Source organism: Kogia breviceps, chromosome 2, assembly GCF_026419965.1.
Source record: "Kogia breviceps isolate mKogBre1 chromosome 2, mKogBre1 haplotype 1, whole genome shotgun sequence".
Taxonomy (NCBI): domain Eukaryota; kingdom Metazoa; phylum Chordata; class Mammalia; order Artiodactyla; family Physeteridae; genus Kogia; species Kogia breviceps.
The window spans coordinates 185,562,634-185,584,877 of NC_081311.1; the positions used below are offsets into that span (position 1 = coordinate 185,562,634).

Sequence of the window (22,244 nt, forward strand, 5' to 3'; positions counted from 1 at the left end):
ATCAATTTCTTGAAGCGCTACTGTCATGCTACTAAAATGCCGAGGTAACCAGGACAAGACAGAGCTTCCGAGGAAGAGGCACCTCGGGTCTTGAGTTCCATTTCGTAAGGCTTCATTAATCACGTACAACTTTTGGACTGTCAATAATACTTCAGTGCCTTAGCTGTAAAACCCTCTAAACCTTCAGATAAGCCTTTGTTAATCTCTCTCCAGCTGAAAGACAGGTTATAAGGCAGAATAAACAGTTGCGGTGTGTAAGTTTTGACTCTGAAACAAAGCCCATGCATCCCCCCTGACAGTTATATATGTGTCGCTACTAATTGCCTTCTCTCAGACTTTGCTGCCGTGGGTGAGTTTACACGAAGACTGCTGCTGCGACACCTCTTCCAAGATGTATGCACAGTGCATAACCTTTTATATTGGCAGTCTATGTGTTTAATAATGAATAGAGTCAAAGCAGAACTGCCCATTATTAAAAAACAGAACCATTCCAACACATCAATCACTTATTACTGTCACGAAAAATTCTTGGTTTCCTGTAGAGGTAACTCCTTGCTGAAATTTTGCTACCACCTATTTTTTCGGTATATCTAATTTTTCCTATTCTACACCCAGGAACCATCTGTCTTTTCTTTACTAGGTTAATTGCAGTTGGAGTTTCTTTATTTTAAGATGACTAGTTTATGGCTGACGTGCTTTATACAGTTAACTCTCAGTTATCCATGAAGAAGTTACAATATGAAAGACCACGAGAAGTAATTTTTTAAAGAAATTTTTAAGTATTTTGCTTTAGAATTAGCTAGCCTGTGAATTCATCTCTTGCAAAGTCCTTTTTCATCCTTTATCTCATTTAATCCCCATAATAAAATCTGGCAGAAAAGTATTTGTTACCCCAAGCAATCTGATGACGGAAAAACTAAGATATGAAAAGTGAAGCAACTCACCCAAATTCACACAGCCGATATGTGGGAAGATAGAATCAGAAAGCCTGATTCAAAGGCTAAAACGACCGACACCCTTCCTAGAGATACGGACAATTCAAAGGAAAAATGAAGCATATCTACGAATTCTTTGTGGACCCAGCTGGAGTGTTCTCACATTTCTCCTGACTGTCCTGCCCTTCAGGCTGGAGTTTGCTGGCATTACCTCCTGGATGGTGCTCTTGTCTTAGCTGAGATGTCCTCTCTGCCTGGTTCCTACATTCCACTCCAGAGTAGGAGTTTTTGTTAAAGATGCTTTCCTGGGTGGAAGGTCACGGGAGGGTGGGGGCGCAATTCTATCTAGGCAATAGCCTCTCCCCTCAGTCCATCTTCTGCCGAGCTGTAGATGGCATGTAGAGCAAGAGTCAGCTATGACAGGAAAATCAAAATGCTGATAGCAGAGAAAGGCATCCATTTCTCACCCCAGGGGATCTCAGGAAAGTGTCTAATTGACCTTGTTTCACAGAAGCATGCTGTGCACAGCCACTGTAGGACTTCCATGAGTAGTGTCAAAAGTGCTATCCAGAAATGACTGGGCTCGGGTGATAACAAGCCATTCTTAATTATTCATGGTGGTGGAAAAATTGTAATAACCTGGCTAAATGACACTGGCAGAAGAGTCAAGTCTTTCACTTGGGCACACATTCGTGTTCCTCAAACATATGCATTTTTTGGCTGAATCCACATTGGACTATTAATCCCGATAAAATGTCCACATTGGACTGTTTATCTATATAAAGCTAGAAGAAGGCTGGAGGATAATGGGGAGGCTAAAATAGCATTTTTGAAAAATAACTCAATGAGCTGATATCTGATCTTTATTGAATACCTTAGAACTTTTACAATTTTACCAAAGGGCAAGTGACCAGCCTGGGGTCTGTCTAGTGCTTTCCATTAAGCACACTAGATGCTTTTTTCCCCTTATATCCTTAATTGTCTTTAGACAAGAATCATGCACATGGGTTCTTTAGAGGTAATTGTTTCTATTCACAGTCCAAATGGCTGAAAGGTAACTTAAAAGGAAGAAACAAGGATGTGGTTTGCTCACTAACTGATGTCAGACCTTGAACTAGAGATCTAACTAAAGATGCAGGCTAAAAATGGAACGGGTGGAAGCCTGCATCTGAATCATGAAAATGTCTTTGGTTGTTTTTATCAGTTTTTATGGTCCAGAGGACAGGCACACTGGTGGCCTATCAACTGGCTTAACAGGCAGTGGGGCCATATGTTCTGCCTTAAAAACTACTTCACATGAGCTGGAAAAGGGGGAGTTGGGAGTCTTAATTGAGTTTTTGTCCTATGGAATGCAGTATGAAACTACACTCTAATATTGCAAATTTTATAAATCACATGAAATATATAACCAAACCTTAGATTCAAGAATTTTCATAAAAATATGTTCTCAAAAAAGGATTGATAACATAGACAATAAAATGTGAAGTGGTTAGGGATCAACCAACGGATCTTCTGCAACACTTTCATGAACAAAACTTTAGGAATCTTTGGCCTTTATTCTCGTCTGTCACCAGAGCCAACTGCACTCTCATTGATCAACTCCACAGAATGTCCTTCCTTCCATCATTATATTATTAGCTACTTGCAGTTCCAAAGCAAAAAGAAATATGCTTTTGGGTGGGGAAGAAATGTAGTTTACTTGAAATCGAAGGCTACCTTTTATCCTATGGTTTATAACATCAAAGCCTCCTGTTAGATGTCCTTTCCAAAATCCCTTAGCTGGACTATTAAGCAAGTAAATCTTTGGGGTACAGATGAACATCAGTGGAACCTCCAACGGCTTGTTGGAAAATGGACACGAGATTTCCAAAATTAAAGCACTTGAAAAAAAGAAAAAAAAAGTCTCTCCCTTTGCCTGACCTTGGAAACAAGTAAGGAGACGTTATTTTAATTTGCATTCAAATGTTAACAATGCAGTCAAACAGCACCACTGGGATCCACGTTGGGTTTCCACTGAAGATTGCTCATCATTTCATTATGGTTCATTATGTTGATAACTGTCAGAAAGCATTAGAAGTGAGGGCTTTGAGTAATAGAACTGAAATGGTAATTTGAAAACAATACATTTTCTAGAGGAAATACAGTGGTGCGATAAATTCAATTAGAAAAGGCCAATGTAAAGACAAAGTAAGTGATGCTTTGCTGTTTGGAGCTAGGCTGTTTCAATTTCTTGATAACCTAAACCTGCAGAAAGCTCTCTCAAATCAGGACCTTTCATCATGGATTTTGGTAAATTTGCCCTCATTAGCACTGAGCTCCTCCAGTACAAATTATCTTAAAAGCTGCAATTTTGGAATATTTTAGGCCACATCTAAGTATCAATCAATCATTCTTTGTTTGTTTGGCATAGCTGGCTGAATTATTTAAGGCCGTTTACTTACAGTCAGATTCGTGAAGGCCCTTCAAGTTGGCAATCTAAAATAATAATCTCTTATTTACAGAGTGCCCCCAATCATGAGGTTCTAATAAGTTTCATCAAACAAGTTAAACAAAGAGGACCCAACAGCACAAGGACAGATTTCCAATTGAAAAGTATGGAAAACTACTCCCGTAATGGTGCTCAAAAGTAAGAGAGGCAAAATAACAAATCGGTTATTTCTTTCCAGATATACAAAGCCAATCTGAGTTTTCACAAGGCATTTTTTCCAGTATATTTTGAAACACAATGAAGGATTGGAAAGTTACCTTAAATGTAATACTGGTTCGGTCTTCCAAAGGGGGGAAAGAACACCCTCTAGAATCACTGACCGAGCAACTGAATGACTGTCATCAAGGTGTTCCTGCACTGGTCTCCCAGCACTGCTGATGGCAGACTACATTCCCCACTACAAGGAAAGGTAAAGGGAAGGGGAAAGAGATCTGGAGGGGAGGGGTTGGTGATCATCAGAGTTAAAGGACATTGATTTCATTAATTAAAAAAAAAAAAAAAAAAAAAAAAAAATCACACTGACTGGTCAGAATGGCCATCATTAAAATGTCTACAAATAATAAATGCTGGAGAGGTTGTGGCGAAAAAGAAACCCTCCTACACTGTTGGGGGGAATGTAAATCGGTGAAGCCACTATGGAGAACAGTATGGGGGGCTCCTTAAAAAACTAAAAATAGAGTTCCTGTTTAATCCAGCAATCCCACTCCTGGGCATATATCCAGAAAGGACGAAATCTGTAAGTCATAAAGATATGTGTTCCCCATGTTCACAGCAGCACCATTTACAATAGCCAAGATATGGAAGCAACATAAATGTCCATCCATAGATGAATGGATAAAGAAGATGTGGTATATATATTCAATGGAATATTACTCAGCCATAAAAAAGAATGAAATGCTATTTGTAGCAACATGGATGGACCTAGAGATCATCATACTAAGTGAAGTAAGTCAGAGAAAGACAAACATCATGTAATATCACTTATATGTGGAATCTTTAAAAAATGATACAAATGAACTTATTTACAACACAGAAATAGACTCACAGACATAGAAAACAAACTTATGTTTACCAAAGGGCAGAGGGGAGAGGGATAAACTGGGAATTTGGGATTAACAGATACACACTACTATACATAAAATAGATAAACAACAGGGCCCTACTGTATAGTACAGGAAACTATATTCAGTATCTTGTAATAACCTCTAACGGAAAATAATCTGAAAAGGAATACACACACGCACACACACATATATAACTGAATCACTTTGCCGTACACCTAAAACACTATAAGTCAACTATACTCCAATTTTTTTAAAATCACACTGAAATTTCTTCTAAGAAATGGTTCATGAAATCAAAATCCCTTCAGCAGCTTAGATGGCATCCTCGTATGTATGGAGGCCTGTGTGTCTGCCTTGCTGGCAACGTCTCCAAAAACCCTGTTGACTTTCTTGACTGATGTCTGTGCCTAAAGAGAAGACGGACATTTCCACTCTTTGGCTGTAACCTAGTAACATAGTAGAGTCTCCACAGTGTCTGTGTTTGATTATGCACCTCCAAACCAGGCTGGATTTTCTTCATCTGTGAGACAAATGAAGTACTCGATTTTCATTAAGGGAGAATGTTCAGAACCCTTGAAATATCTCTCTAGAGTCACCAATGAGCTGAAGAAATGGCCTGAAAGTGACAAGGACAGAGGAGAGGGTCTCCCATCACATGAGATCCATCAGGGAGGCTCTAACTTCCTACTGGCTAAAGATGGTCCACAGACCAGCACTGTCAGCAGCATCTGGGGACTTGTTAAAAATGCAGAAGGTCAAGCCTGACATCTCCTACCAATCCCTAGGTGTCTTTCACGTGATTCTACGCATATTCATGTTTAAGAAGCATTGTTCTTACTCTCTATTCCAACAGGTACAGATTATTTTCTTGAAAATGTTCACACGATGCCTCCATTGATAACTGCCTATCCTACTCATTTATGCTAACCTAACCTAACCAGAAGCTCCATCCAAAGTCCTCCTAGAGATAAAGTTTATTCTCCATTAAATTCTCTGAAGTTCTCCAGCAATGCTGATGGTGTGAAGAACTTCTTAGGAGTTTCCTTCTAAATTAGCCAATGCTGCTTGTATTCCTGGTCTAATCGTTCTCCAAGTGAACAAAAACCTGATTTTACAAGCCAGTGGAGCAGAGTCTCTCTTTGGCTAGAAGAATGAGTCTCAGAGAGTGTGTTTTATTTCTTCATTAGTGTGCCGTCACAGTGAGCGATCACTAAACTCAGGGCTGCATAAGAATGTTGGGGTTAAAGACAGCATAATGAACAAAGAAGTCCCTGATTATCATGGCTGTCAGCACAAGGGAATTGGGTTTGTCACCTGGCTTAACCAACTGGGAAGAACTGATTAGAGGCTGGAATCACTTTGAAAGGATCCCTGATGTTTATGTTCTTTTCCATCCCCACATCTTGTCAGGAGAAGCTGATAAAGCTGGGGGTGGGGTGAGGAGGAAGGCCTTCATTTTGTGGGTTATTTGATCAAGGGGTTCTCTGAGAAACTCCCACTATCTTCTCTATTGAAAAATCTACCACCGCACTGTCCAATGGAACTTTCTGTGATCATAGAAATATTCTATAGCAGTGCTGTTCAGTATGGTCACCACTAGCCATAGGTGGCTCCTGAGCCCTGAAATGTGGCCATTAAAACAGTCACGTGTGCCTCGTGGCTACCGTCCTGGACAGTGCAGGTCCACTGTATTCACCAGGATGGAAGAAATCTAGAAGGAGAGCCGTAGGCTAGAATAGGTTCTAATTCTGCTGTTTAATTTACTAGTCTATCTGTTAGCAAAATATGGTCACCTCTCAAATTACCCCTATCTCAAAGAGGTCTTAAAGAGTCTTGTGTAGTTAATATTTATTAAATTAAAAAATAAAACTTAAAAATTCAACTTTGTAGAGAAGTGGTCTCAACCTTGTCTGTACAGTAGAATTATGGGGGCAACTTTTGGAAATACTGATGCCTCAGTCCTACCCCCCAGAGCTTCTGGAGTACAGTACAGCCATTTGTAATTTAATCATGTAGTCAAGTGAGACAATCCTTTAGAGGAGCAGTGAGATGCACTGGCTGTCTGCTGTGGAGGTCATTTGGGGAAGGAAGTGACCAGCTGGGGATAAAAGAAAACAAACATTTGTTAGATCCCTGCCATGTGCCAGATCTTTGCAAATATCTTCTTGTTTAATTCTTTTTTTTTTTTTTAATATTTATTTATTTATTTGGCTGCTCCGGGTCTTAGTTGCAGCCCACAGGATCTTCATTGCCACATGCGGGATCTTTAGTTGAGGCATGTGGGCTCTTTTAGTTGCAGCATGCAGGATCTAGCTCCCTGACCTGGGATCGAACCCAGACCTCCTGCACTGGGAGCATGGAGTCTTAACCACTGGACCACCAGGGAAGTCCCTGCTTGTTTAATTCTTAAAACCACCCACAGGTAGATAGTGAGAATCCAATTTTATAGATCAGTAAACTGAGGCTTGGAGAGATTAAATAGCCTCTCAAGTGTGTGGTATTAACAGCAGCACTGTGTTTCCTCTTAACTCAGAGTCGGAGAGATACAATAAATGCAATGATCTTGTTAGGAAAGTGGATCATATGGATCATATATTGCTTTGGTATTTTCATGGGTCTCTTATCAATGACACAAAAAGCCACCTCTCTTACGTTGTTGAAAACAATCTCTGAAAAATGCAAAAGTTACTTTCATGTTAAAACTTTCAGGTCTACCCATAGGCTAAAATCAATATTTTCTTTCTCTCATTTGCATAGTCAAGGTAAAGCTAATAATTTACTCCTACAGAAACATACAACTCCAAGGGTTCAGAAACCACTTTTACACACATGGTAAACACAGTAGTAACTCAGGCATGTGGCAACCTTTGGGGTCTCCCTAAACTCCCACATAGCAAGCTGCAGGAATTAAGTGATTGATTGGCCCATGGCCCCCTAGAATGCTAGATAACAGATCAGAATCATAAGACTAAAAATACCTGGGAGAAAAAGCCAGGTTGTCTTGCTATCAGAGGTGAATTTTATGAGGTTCACAATCAAGCCCCAGCCTAGAGAAGACTTATCTATATGGAAAGTAGGTGTTGGACTGCATGATGCAAGTTGAGGGCAATTATCACACCGTCGTCCCACTATATTTCCCTTTGAGCTTGCTCTTGTGCCCTAAAATCACAACTGGAGAAATGTCGGTAGGGGGTGTGGACAGAGGAGGAGAGTTTATTATTAAACTAATTGCACACAATGGAACACACGAGAAGAATATTTAGATTGAAAAAGAAACAGGCTGGGACTTGAGCATATCAAATATACGTGGCATCCAGAGAAAGTACTTAGTCTATGGAAGGAACAGAAAAAGAAGATGAGGAAATCTCTGTCCAGTTATGTTTACAACTAAGCCTGGCTCTAATATAGTCCTTCCCTCTGGAAGTTTGTGCACGAGCTAAGGAAGAGGGCAAGAGTGCCTCCCAATAAATAGAAGCTGTGTGAGTCTTCTGGTCGTGCAGCACCGTCACCAAGCTGGGGTGGAGTCCTGGTCACGACCCCTGACATCTCCGAGCTGGCAGTGACCTCATCTCTAAAATAAAGATAATGTCTATCTCGTAGATTGTTATCATATGAGCCTTATGATAAAGTTAATCAAAAGTGCCTAATGCATTACCGGGGTATAATGATAAAATGGTTGTTGTAGTTACTATGACAATAATTATTATCCTCTCTGGTTATGAAATGAACTCCTGAGGGTACAGCAATTTCAGTACAAATTTGGGATGGCCCTGAAGTTTCTCCGCTCACTCCTTTTAAAGGTGGTCCTTGACTGGGCTAGACAATGGCCCCCCAGCTGACCCAACTGACTACCAAACCAGAAAAAAATACTGCTATTTGCAGTGATGTTTACAGGCCAGCCAAGATGGAATGTACAGTAGTTAAGGAACAAAATAATGAAAGTCCTAATGACAGTAAAAGCTAACATCTGTCAAGTAGCATGATTCTGTGCATTTTACATAGTATGTAAATAACATGAGGGTACTGAGTAGCAACAGCCATGAGGGAGGTACTATTATTAGTCCATTCTACAGATGAGGAGACTGAGACTTAGAAGGCTAAACGGTCATTTGCGTACTAACTGGTGGGCTGGGAAACAAAGCCAAAACCTGCGGAAAGCTCCTGTGCCTGGCCACTCAGCTCTGTCCCTCCAATCACAGGCTCAGTCAATGAGAACACAGGGGTGGAATACCCGCGCCCACCACTCCCTGCTCTGGTCAAGGTCAGAGCCATTGCAGGGTCTATGAATCCCAGAGTCTGCACGAAAGGAAATGTCAACCCCCAGAAACACTGTCCCTATAAAGTGTGAGAAAGGAGTTCTCTAGTCCCCTGCATACCGAGGTGCCAACCCCATCCATTCCTTAACCCAGCATGTGTTCAGTGCCTATCATGAAACAAGCATTGATTAGGATCCAGGTCTAAATGTTATGAACACAAAACTATGAGGAAAGAAGGAAGAAGGGTAATGACATTGCAAGCTATGACATCCGTGCACAGAACTGAAACCACCTGCCCACATGGGATCCCATCCTATACCTGTTTCCCTTGCAGCTGTCACGCTTCCCCAAGAGTCCTAGATGAAACGGTAAAGCCGTTTATAAATTCCAGTCTCAGCTCTAATTACACTGTGTCAGACAATCCCTGAATGTTCAATCTCTGCTCCACCAAGTCTTCTGTTGGCAGCTGTGCATTTTGAAGGCGACAAACTCAGTGAGAAAGAGCCTTTCTTTTCCTGAGGATTGCCCCTGCTCTGACTGAGAAAAGATGCATGTTTCATTTCATTTGCCCCCTGCGTGGTCATCCTGGGAGAAGACCTAGCAGTGCCCTGCTGGGTGGAAATGAAAGCTGTTGGCATTTAAGAGACGGGAGATGAGCATACAACTTACGGGTGCAGGGCATGGAGGCAGCATCGTTGTCGGCTCTGAAAAAGCCTCGGTCACAGGTGCACGAAGTGGCTCCTTCCCAGACAGAATAGCTGTGTGGTGGACACTTGGCACAGCTGGCATCCGTGGACAGGGCCTTGTAATATCCAATTTTGCAAGCTAAAGGAAAGCGGAAAAAAAAAATCAACATAAACCCCTGATAACATAGCAAAGCGAAATGTTACCTCCTTGATTCAGAAGCAAGGAGACATTTTTGCTAATCACTAGTGAGCATCTGGCTTGAGGTGCAGGTAAAACAATCCAAAACATTTGTTGATAACAGTCACTCTTTAAGAGCCATTTAATTACGGTCAGATGGCAAAGCCCTGTGGAAAAAAATTTCTTAAAACCGGTTGTGTCAATAAAAGCACAGCTAAAGTTTACCCAGCGCTGCCTACATGCTTATATGCATGATGCTGCTTGATCCTTACAGCGTCCCCTTTTCCACAGGCGCTGTTACTAGTCTTACCTTGGAAATGAGGAATACCAGCTTTGAGTGGTAAACTGTCGGCACCAGACCATGCATCTGGTAAATGTCAGGGACCAGCTTTGACTGCAAGTGTTCGGCCCCCAAAGCCTGTACTCTTGGCCCCATGCTATGGAATCTGACAGCACGGTTTTGAACCAAATAGTTGGAAGTGTGTCCCAGCGCCAACAAAAAATTGGTAGGTGATTATTTCCTAATTACGCTCAGCTACAGAGAGAACCAAAGTGAAAGACCAACAGAAGCCACCAAGCATAAAAGAAAAGAGTTGGTAAGACGTGGATCATGATTTCAGGGGAAAATAATATAAAACTACCCACAGTAGATTCTGGAATATAATATGTTCAGATCTTTTTTTTTAAAGACTGGCAGATATTTTGCGTTCATTTTCAAATTCACAAAACCCTCATGTTTCCCCCTTCCTCCATTTCTCCAACACCGCCCTCCCTCTGCACACACAGTCCAAGTGGCTGGTGGAGAGAACCAGCCATATAGTTCCTGATGCACCTGACACGCTTTTCCATGACCTCATCTTTACAAACATCACACTGACACCGAGGACTGCTTTGACTAACGTGGAAAGACTCAATAATAATTCTGGGAAATCTCACAATAAATAATAATTAATAGCGTCTTTCTCTTCCTTTTTTTTTCTCCCCTATGCCCTTCAAGATCACCTCCCAAATCTTTCTCAACCTCAAATAAAAATTGACTGGGGCTTCCCTGGTGGCGCAGTGGTTGAGAATCCGCCTGCCGATGCAGGAGACACGGGTTCGTGCCCTGGTCCGGGAAGATCCCACGTGCCGCGGAGCGGCTGGGCCCGTGAGCCATGGCCGCTGGGCCTGCGCGTCCGGAGCCTGTGCTCCGCAATGGGAGAGGCCACAACAGTGAGAGGCCCGTGTACCGCAAAAAAAAAAAAAAAAAAAAAAAAAAAAAAAAAAAAAAAAAAAAAAAAAAAATTGACTGACACCATCCATATTAAACTCACAGTGACAAGGCCATTGAAAATAAAGTTATTTTATAAGACCAGAGGTACCATAAAAATGTGACAGTTACCCACAGTCTTTCCAGTATGATTCACTCTCAATTTTCTCCATTTATCACACACTTTGGGTATTTCTAAACTATCAAAAATATCTGCTGGGAGAAGGGCCTTTTCCATCAGCGTGACCACCGCAAGAGACCAACTGCGCCAGCAATGAGCAGATTTTACTCAAACCAGTAGATAAAAAGAGATCCACAGAACTATGGGATTCTCTGAGGAGATATGGCCACGTTCCGCCTCGTTACTCATCCATCAAGCATCCGTACGGCTTCCAGTTGAAGTCAGTTCCCCCGTCCAGAACATCCTGTTGGTATTTTCTTAATCACGCTCTGGTAATGGCAAGCGGACACGGAGTTCAGCAGAAGCTCCAGAAAAGCACGCAGTTACTTCACCGTTATTAACTAAAGTTGTTTATGGAATTTCCTTTAACGAGCCAAAACTTTATGGCGTGTGGAGCACCGACAATAAAAGCGCTCGGAGATCAATCTCTCCCTTATTTGCTTTCGTCTGTCACTGGACCGGAGCATCTTAGAAAAACAAGTTGCTCCACTGACTATGACTGAGATTTATGTGTCTCAAGTTTATACACATCATATCATTAGAGAAGGTTCAACATGCAAGGTGCTTCTTGGTCACGCTTAAGATGGCCCTAGGGTTTCGATTAAAATCAAAAACTGTGGCTTTGGCAGGAAGAAGCATGGAGGGTCAAACTCATTCTTCCCACTTCAAACACAATGAGTCCTTGAACTTGACACAAACCCACTGGGTCTCGTGTCTCACTCAGTCAGTCACAGCCCCCAAAGGCAACTTGTGTAAACCTGGTCGCTCGGGGCTGGGACCGCCAATAAGGGATAAATTGCTTTTATTTTTTCACATCTGGATGTTGGAGGAAAACTTTCCACGTTCCTGCCTAATCCTTGTGCACCTTCGTTTCATCAGGCATCAAAATGTAAAAACTCACAGTGGGAGTGGGAGATTGACAACAAAATTGGCCTATGACTGATTCATTGCCATGTGAAAACAGAACACATTCAAAAACTTGTTAAGAAAAAAAAAGCATTGCTATTTCCTCCACTTCTATTCCAATAAGACTACTTCCAGTTAAAGAACTGGATTCCTAGTTCACAAAAATCAAATTGAAGGATATCTTGAATTTCCTAAAGTTCAAAAATTAGTTGTGTATATACATGTTTATTTAAGGGAAAAATGAATTTTCAATTTTATACTTCTTTGCTGTCTCCTTGAAGCTAGTATATTAATGTTACCAAGAGTAAGTATTTGTGAATTCATTTGGAGAATACAGAGTTTTATATCTATTTGGGAAATTGAAGGCTGCTGTTCTTTAAACACACTGGTTGTACTTTCTTTTCCTCTTGCTTTTACAACTGCAAGCAGAAAATACAAAATTGTCACTGTGCTATTCTCAGCAACCCTCACTACCCTTAACCCACTCTTGTGTCTTCAACTACGTTAAGACCATGTTATTAATATTTCAGGATTCTTAGGAAGGATCTCTCAAAATACAGTAGTGGTTTTTCATGCACACAGCCATTTTGCTGCCTACATTGAAAATGACCTTCTAAATTGATGGCTAAGTACATTTCTTTGCTCTGTGTGGTTCACAGCCTTGCAGCGTTTGGTGCATGAATGTGTAAGTACATCCCATATTTAATCACCATTTATTTGCATCTTAAAATCTTCACTACATCTTTCATTCTAAACAAAACCCCGATGAAACGGGTAGAGCAAGCACTGACACGTGTTATGATTTTCCATCATTCTCTTTTGGGTGAAAACCATTACACTGTAGTTTTGAATGACAGTGACTTGGTAAGCAAGTTTGGAGAGAGCCAAACTGCACACCCAAGACATGCCTTCCTCTGCCCCGTTGCCGGTGAGGGTTCATTAGATGGGGTACAGAGAAGGAGTGCCTTACTTGACCTTTCAAATATACCATTGTGGGAAGATTAATTCACATGTGCCATGCAAAACTCTGAATTCTTTTCCTTTCGCTTTGCCATAATTAGTTCTTTCTGCTGACTTTAAATAAAAGAAGATGAATGAGGACAAAGAAGAGAAAGAAAAACTTTTGTTTCATTGGCTCACCCACTACTATAATGAGGGTGTATTTTAGGATACTCTTCTGTAAAAGTTTCTTTGTGGAATATTTAAATAGAACTACTTTTGGTTAAAAACAAAACCAAAATGGTTCTTAAGGCAAGGTAGTATCTTCGGGATTTCTTGGTGTATAGATGATTTGCATGAGGTGTAATGCCCAATTTCAGGAACTAGTGAAACCTACTCTTAAAAGATATTATATAGAGAGATGTTTGGTCATTTTTCTCCTTTTTAGAGAAGTACAGAAAGATTGATCACACCTGACTGCCTTTGTAGTTCACATTTAAACTAATTTAGTTTGTAAAAATAGCTACTAATAATATCAATTGTGATGATACATCAAATATTCATTGAGCATTGATGGTGTTTACATGCAAATGAAAAAAGGGAGGGTTTTAAGTATCTTGCCCGAGGTCACACAGCTAAGTGGTGGAGTCAGCACCAGGTTCTTCTAAAAGTTTGTATGTAATTACACAGGGTTAAGACTGACTTCTAGCAAAACGTGACACTGATATAATTGAGTGGTGGGGAAGTATGGGTGGTCCTAACTTCCATTTGTTCCTCCAGCCCACCAGGTTGCTGCCTCGGTCAACCACATGTCTGTGACCCACTTTCCAGGTCTACACTGTCCAGAGTAACTAGTGGCCACAAGTGGGCCCTGAGCGCTTGAAACGGGAGTGGCCCGAATTGAGACAAACTGTAAATGTGGAATACACAGGACATTTCAAAGACTTAGTACTCAAAAAGGAGAACTATCTTATCAATAATTTTTATATTGATTACATATTGAAGCAACATTTTGGATATACTGAGTTAAATAAAATACCATTAATTTTAATTTCACCTTTGAAACTTTACATTTTTTAATGTGGCTACTAAAAACCTTAAAATCATCTGTGTGACTTGCACTGTATTTCTATTGAACAATGCTACGCTAAAGTCTGGACTCTTAAGGCGCGTGCACGCGCGCACGTGTGTGTGTGTGTGTGTGTGTGTGTGTGTTCATGTGTGACCACACACAGGCACTCTTGCAAATGCTGGGTGCTGACAGTGATGGGGAATGGACCTTTACTCAAATTTACCCGGAGCCCACCTCTGGGAGGCTGATTCACTTCTATTTAAGCACTGCTCTCAGGCAGCTGGCTAATTTGAGAAAACCTAATTTGTGCTAAAGTACTAACAAATAAACATTAATGTGTTAAAAATTATCTTCCTGGGTAACAAATTTGCATTTTAATTTGGAGTCTCCAGAAGGTTAAAGATGAAATTCCAACAGTGGCTCCCTTAGGGCAATCTGAGTCATTTATGCAAACTGGTCCAGGGGGAACATTTGGCTCTGGGAGGCCTGTGGGTCCCTGTACCCTCCTCATGTGGGTGGGAAATGAGGCACCCACTTCCAGATGGGTACTATGGGGAACTCTGCCTTTTGTGTACTGGATATACAGTATTTTCAGTATGCTTAGGAATTTTATTTTAGAAATATCAAAGTTACATGATGGCCATTATCAAATTAGTTTCTGATTAACTGTTCACTTGCTAGACTGTATATTATATGAATAACATAAGAGGTTTTCCTAAGGGGAAAACAATCTGTCAAAGAGAGTTTCTGGGGGCTTCCCTGGTGGTCCAGTGGTTAAGACTCCGTGCTCCCAATGCAGGGGACACAGGTTTGATCCCTGCTCAGGGAACTAAGATTCCGCATGCTGCATGGTGAGGCCAAAAAAAAAATTTTTTTTAATTTTAAAAAATTAAATGTATAAAAAAATTAAAATAAAAAATAAAATAAAATGAGGTCTCTAAAGAAGGTTTCTGCTTTCAGGTTTTTGCAGAAATGTGCAATCCCCAGCCATCTTTGGGAAAGTTGTGAACGTCAACAAATCCCCCATTGTACAGAGGGGAAAACTGAGGCAGAGAGGTTAATGATCTGTCCAAGGCAGGGTTGGTTTTCTAACCCAGGAAGTGTAGCTTAACCTATAAATCAGGCTTATAGATCTCCTCATGCTTTCGAAATCTACAGGGTAAAGATGGACAATTGTTACAGGGAAACGGGGCTCTGCTTTGGGACCATCTGACTATTCCATTCATAAATGGCAAAACCACACCGTGCCAGTCATCTGCATTCCACGACTGGTTTTCCTGATATGTGTTGGAAAAAAAAAAATGGAGGGCTTCCCTGGTGGCGCAGTGGTTGAGAATCCGCCTGCCGATGCAGGGGACACGGGTTCGTGCCCCGGTCCGGGAAGATCCCACATGCCGCGGAGCGGCTGGGCCCGTGAACCATGGCCGCTGAGCCGGTGCGTCCGGAGCCTGTGCTCCGCAACGGGAGAGGCCACAACAGTGAGAGGCCCGCATACCACAAAAAAAAAAAAAAAAAAAAAATGGAAATTGAGTTTTTTAAGGAAGCTTAGAGATCATCTAATCCAGGGGTGAGAAAACATTTCTGTAAAGCGCTTAGATAGTAAATAATTTAGGCTTTGCAGGCCAAGAGGAAGACCAAGGATATTAAGAAGGTAATTACATAACAAGATAAAATTCCATGTAATTTCTACAAAATTTTTTATCGATGAAATTCAGCATCTAATAGTAACAATTAAGTGCTATTTATTAATGAGAAGAATGGAATTCCTATCTGGAGGGATAATATTTCACTTAATTGGAGTTCAAAAAAAGTGTGCCTTATTCTCAAATTGATGGCAAATGTCATCTATAAAAATCATCCTTAGCTCTCAGACCGTAAAAAACAGATGACAGGCCTGGGGGGTCATACTTTGCCAACATTAAATCTAGTCCAACACACTCATTTTCGAGATGAATGACTTGCCCACCATTCATTCTAGAGCATGCCAGGATCAAGTCTGGAATCTAAGGTTCCTTGATCTCTGTTACCCTGCAGTGTCTCCCTGAGTTCCACGCAGTTACTCATCAGAGAAGTGATGGAATGCAGAAACAAAGGAAAAGCAGTTAAGCGAGATAGCTTGAACAATAGCTCAGAGACAAAACAGAGCCCTAGTTCCTCCTCAAGGGCTATACCTGACAATCTGATAGACATCTTTGAGTTCTGTAGGAACTATGACCCCCCACCCAGGTGGGTAAATAGTAACTACAATGAGACCCCAGACTGGCTGGAATCAGAAAGTTGATGATTAAGATTCCTGGAACACCACCCTGTTACCTCATCACTAACCAATCAGAAGAAAGTCATATATCCTGCAGCAGTCACCCCAAATGTTGCCTTTAAAAATCCTTCCCTGAAAGCCAATTTAAAGTGAATGTACATATTATAGTACTGAGTCAAATTAGTTTTCCAGTAAGATGGCTGGGGGAAAGTTTACTCTTTTTGCAGCAATGGTAAGAAAGTGATGTAGCCTGACTTGGGGGCTGATGTACTTATTCAATGAGACAATACGTACGCAGTGAAGCACAGTGCCCGGTCTGTATTAATTACTCACGAAAAGGGTAACAGATTGTTACTACAGTGGGATATAACAGGCTGCAAAGGTGCAGATAATCCATATATCTTTTAAAAATAATAAATAAATAGAACTCAAGTTTTTGTTTTGTTTTTGAACAGAACTGGATATAATTTCAAAAACACTATGAGATAATGTGTTCATTGTTTTATTTCCTTTGTTAACACGATGTGAAAAACCCTGGACTGAATTCTGTCTCATAGCATCGGCAACTTATTTAGTGATCATATACAAGATAGGTTTCAGGTAAAAGTTTTATTTTTATTTAAAAATATGTAAGAACATTTTAAAAATTAAGTAAATTATTGGGTTGGGTTTTGAGGTTTCTTTTTTCCATCAATAGTTTATGATGCAGACCATCTCCTTCAGCAAACCACTGTTCCATCCTATTCTCAACCCTCCAGCTCCTTCCATCCTTTCCACTCTTATCTTGGAACTAGCTTTCACAAAAAAAATAGACAAAGGGGAAGAAAATGACAGAAAAAAATCTACACCGAAAATTGACTTGCTCTTTCAAGAACCGAATGCAGTGTAATTCCATAAATAGGTAGGTAATTCTAAAATGTCAGATGCAGATGGTTTTCACATAAGATGCAGTAAATCCTCTAGAAGCCAGTTCACCTAAAGCCTGCTAAATTTAAATTAACTCCATAAAAATTATTGAACACAAGTAAAAAGAATGCAATGGAGAAATAACTTATTATTTTCCCTGCTTGCCTCAAAAACACACAGTCTAACTATTTGAGGAGCTATTTCTCTTTGGTAAACTTGGAGGGAGTCAACGTGAACAGAAGAAATTCCAAAGAAGACAAAGTTCAACTAAACATGGAAAAGAAGAAAATGAATCAGTAGATTCAGCCTATTAATAAGGCATAATTCCATTGCCAGAAACTGCTTTTAAAAAGCCTTCCTCTGTATATATGTAAAGGTACTGACCTGAATGTAGGTTGCTAGCTCCAATCTCTGGCTACATCAGTTTGGGATTCTCTCCCATGGGGGAATTTTTAAGGGCTCCAACAATGGCAATTAGGGTTTCCAAATTTAGATGTAAGTGACTTGACAGATAGGACAAATAAAGGGCTTCAGGATTTTTGAAAGAGACAGAATCTATTCTGATCTAAAGCCCAGAGGTTGCTACCAGAATTGACCACAGTGAGGCTAGAAACTTTGACTTAGTTTGATCTTTACAATTTTCTCTAAGATGGCAGTTAACATGAATTTATAATAAATCAGAATAGAGCATTGCTAGAAACAAATAAGTTATTTCAATTTTATAGGGGGTAACAATTTTAAAATAGAAGGCAGCACAACAAACTGTAATCACTATATATATATATATATTATATATATATTTAATATGTAGTTTGTTAAATAAAGATTCTTTATTCTTACCTCTAACCCTTGTTCTTATGCTCCCATTTAGGACACTGAAAATTTGCTATATTAAAAAAAACAAATCATGGATTTCAATATTGCCTTGAAAAACAATGAGACTATTTCAAGGAAACAATCTAATCCCCAGAGCTCTACAAATTTTGTGGATCTTTTCCTTCTATTTCTTACTAAATTTCACACATCAATGACTGTGAGTTTCTTTGATAAAATTTGAGATTAATGATTGTTTTTCAATTTATTGATCATAGTGAAGATATAAATTTGCATAGGTTGAGCAGAACTTAACTGAATGATTTATAATGATGTTTTTAAGGCTTTGACAAAATTTAAGTTTATCTGCTTTTCTAACATGTAAAAGTTTATATTAGGAAAGGAAACAAATGTAAGTTAGAAATCACAAATGTCTACAATATAAAGAAAAAAAGTCAAGAAAAACAAATACTCTAAGATGAGTTAAACATACAAAGTGTTTAATCATGGCTTAAAAAAATTTTTTTTTTATTATTGTTGTTTTTTTTTTTTTTTGGCTGTGCCATGCAGCTTGTGGGATCTAAGTTCCCCGACCAGGGAATTGAACCTGGACCCTGGCAGTGAAAGTGCTGAGTCCTAACCACCGGACTGCCAGGGAATTTCCTAATCGTGTTTTTAAAAACACCTAATCCCTGCCTTGAACTTGAATATAAAATTACTGAAAATATATGGGAACATAATAAGTGCAGCTATATAGGCTCCATCCTCACCACTGATAGTACATTAATCACAGCGATGGCATGCGACTCTGAAGCCATTAACCCCGACCTTGAGTACCCCTGACATTTCAGAGAGGGATCAACTTTCCAATGAGCTGCTCTATCGCCTTCTCCGGCCTCTGATCTTTGGGGTACATAAAGACTAGTGGTTCATTACACATCCACCGATCTCAAATAAGAGGTCAGAGCCCTGAATAAAGGAAACAGCTATGTTTTTTTCCACTCCTCACACACTGACTTTAACACTCGACCCCATCAGCATCATCATGTAAAAAGATGATCCACTAGCAGGTATGCACACCTTTTCATTCATTTGGCCGTTCATGTTCTAGCAAACAGTTATCAAGCATTATTATAATGTTTTTGTTACGCCTTTATAGTAACAACGATAGCAAGTATTAGCACATACTAAGCCCTAAGAAATCTGGGAAATGGGAAGCCCTTGCCTTCAGGAAGGGCGTAGATTGCTGCTCTCACTCCCATCTTAAGGTCGCTCTCTGGGGCTTCCCTGGTGGCGCAGTGGTTGAGAATCTGCCTGCCGATGCAGGAGACACGGGTTCGTGCCCTGGTCCGGGAAGATCCCACGTGCCGTGGAGCGGCTGGGCCCGTGAACCACGGCCGCTGGGCCTGCGCGTCCGGAGCCTGTGCTCCGCAACGGGAGAGGCCACAACAGTGAGAGGCCCGCATACCGCAAAAAAAAAAAAAAAAAAAAAAAAAGGTCGCTCTCTGGCAGGGGTACCCGCAGGCTTCTATGGGGACCTTTCTGACGCACCTAACCCAAGGCTATCTGCTTATATTTTTTTGGCGGCGCCTCGCAAGCATGCAGGATCTTAGTTCCACGACCAGGGATGGAACCTGAGCCCCATGCAGTGGAAGCAAGGAGTCTTAACCACTGGACCACCCGGGAAGTCCCAAGACTGTCTGCATATAGGAGGAACAGAGTAGAAAGATGGCATCTGTAAGAACAGGGGACCCCTGAGTCGACTGTTCCTGGAGGAAAAAGAGTTTGGCCAGGAAGCTGATTCTACCCAGAAGAAAATAAAACAAGAGGTAGTGACTGACAGCCAGGAACAGATCACGGAAGTGGGCACTCTGGGTATATTTACCAGGCTGATTTCGACAAGGTCCCTCTTTTTAGGGAGATCACAGCCCAAGTGGAGGTTCTCTCATTAACTCTAGGTACATCCTGTACTTGCTGTTTCTCCATTTAAAAGTAAAGATTGTAAAGCCTGGGAATGAATGAGATATGTTCTGAAGCCAGGGCCAGACCAAGAGAAACACATGTTAGACAACTATTTGATTAACTCGGGCAGTGTCGCTGGTCACAGTCATCCAAACGACTTTACAGCCTGAGTTGTCACAAGTCATGATTTATGTGGCTCAAATGACTACAGTAATAACTGCTCAGTGCCCCCCTCTTCTTTTTTGTGATGCTGACGGGGCCCAAGGAGCTCAGAAGAGGAAAAAGAAGCGTTAAAAGACTCACTGCTAACGTTATTAGGGATGCATTACAATTCTCTGCTGAGGTTTTGACCACGGGCCCCTTCACTGTTTACTTTTTGAATATTATCGTACTGAGAGTTTTTGGAGAGAGTTTTAAAATTCTGAGTACTCAGGATAAAAAGGGGATTTATGTTGAACGGATATGAGCAGGTTAAACATTTGTTTTGTTTTTGGTATGGCATTAGTGGATTGGTGATTTTATAGAACGACCTGCCAGCATTTAATATTACATGTGTTTGACTATTCCAACACTGCTCATGTCTGAGGAGAACGACAACAAAAAATTCCCAAGGAGCTCCTTGAAAAGTCCTAGTCTAGACCGAGTGAAATTCATGGGGCACGTGCACCGTCTGTATTGGGTGCAGTATAGAGGCAAGCTGAGAAATCGGAGCAAGAACCAGCAGACCAAACATTTGCGATCACTCATGACCTCACTATTATATAAAATAGTGCTAGTACCAACTCACTCTCTCCCACTGACTCAGTTACACTCCTGCAAGCTTCAGGGGTGGGTGGGTTTGATCCTTTACCTAATGCATTTTCAGCCCATCAGGCTGACAGATCATGGTCCCAAGAAATCAGTTTAAAGCTAGCAGGAATATGCAGCATGACACTGAGAGCCCACGGGCACCCACCTTGACAAGGATGGACGAGCAACTGGTCAGGGCTTACCTGTGAGCTTTCTACAGGACCACTGGGACAAAAGGGAGGCTGGCGAGCTGCGCGTTCCAAGAGCTGAGCTCCACAGCAACTAGGACAATTTCTTTGCTTTCACCGGATCTCCTCTAATAAAAGCACAAAGGGCAGGCCTCTAGGATGGTCCTTACAGTGTAGCAGGTGGGGCTGGTCCCTCCCTCAGGGGCTCTCCTGCTGAAAGTGCTTCGGCAGCATCAGCTTTCTCTGTCAGCAGTTTGAATTCATGGGAAAGGGCAAGATGCCAAAAGCGCTTGCAGGTGAATTCTTTGTCCCTTTCAAGTGCATCTGACTTACACTGATGACTTATACAGGTGTTTATCTTTTGTTGGGAAGGATTATCAGTTCGGTCAGTAAATCTTTTCCAGGTATAAATTATAAATCGCAAACAGGGATGCCAGGGGGAAATATCAAGTCATAATCTGTTCATTTGTATCTCATCCCAAATATCAAACACAAGCAATCACGATGAAAATGGATATTCATAAAATCAAAAACAAGACCATGACACTGACAGGTTCCCACAGTGTTGGGTCATGAAGGAAGAGGGAGACAACGCTTGTTCGTAAAATATGGATGGGGTGACAGTGAGAGCCATGTAAAGCCAGCAGGAGAACAAATCAGGCTTATGGCCAAACACAAAAGAACTGAATTTCACTAACATAACCTAAATTCATGTCAGATGTACAAAAATCTTTATTGGTCCAAAACAAATTTCTGAACTAACCTTCAGAAATGATTATAAGCAGCATGGAAAATTGAAAACATTTTTTAGGATTCTGGGTACAAGATTGTAACCAACCTGGATTTTGGAAAATGGTTTAATTTCTTTGCGAATTACTCTTACTTTCTGTCTATCACAAAGCAGTTGAAAAACATTAAAAGTCCTTCCACAGAGCTGTCAAAAGTAGATCAGTTTTGTGTCTGGAAAGCTGAGACCATGAGAAGACCTGTATTTTATTTATTAGAATAGAAAACGTTTTCCTAGCCCTGAGGCGGGATCATTTTGAACGAGGTTCAGATTTGAAGAAGTAAAAAAAAAAAAAAAAAGGATGAAGTCATAAATCCTCCTCCCAGAAGAGAAAAAAAAGAAAGCATTAAAAAAATTTGGCAGGTGGATGATCATCTCCATGAACAGAATGAAGCTTTTTTCCTCAAGGCTAATGTCAAGGTTACACTTGGTATGTCAGAATTCATTCCTAGCATATGTATAAGTGCAGGAAGTGAATCCAGAGGCCAGGCCCCGTGGGGACCAGAGCTGGGGTCTAGTCCCAATATTTACCAACTGAAGGTCACTGGGCCTCTGTTTCCTCTCAGGACACCAGACTACATAATTTAT

At 40.8% G+C, this 22,244-nt stretch overlaps 1 protein-coding gene across 2 annotated transcripts in view; it reads right to left on the reverse strand.

Annotated features, from left to right (window-relative positions):
- EPHA4 (EPH receptor A4) overlaps window positions 1–22,244 on the reverse strand; it is a 142,440-nt gene that overhangs the window by 68,440 nt on the left and 51,756 nt on the right. For both annotated transcript variants that reach the window (XM_067026977.1, XM_067026978.1), the window contains exon 4: window positions 9,413–9,568. In XM_067026977.1, the coding sequence (XP_066883078.1) occupies window positions 9,413–9,568 (156 nt within the window). The remainder of the gene's footprint in view (window positions 1–9,412; window positions 9,569–22,244) is intronic.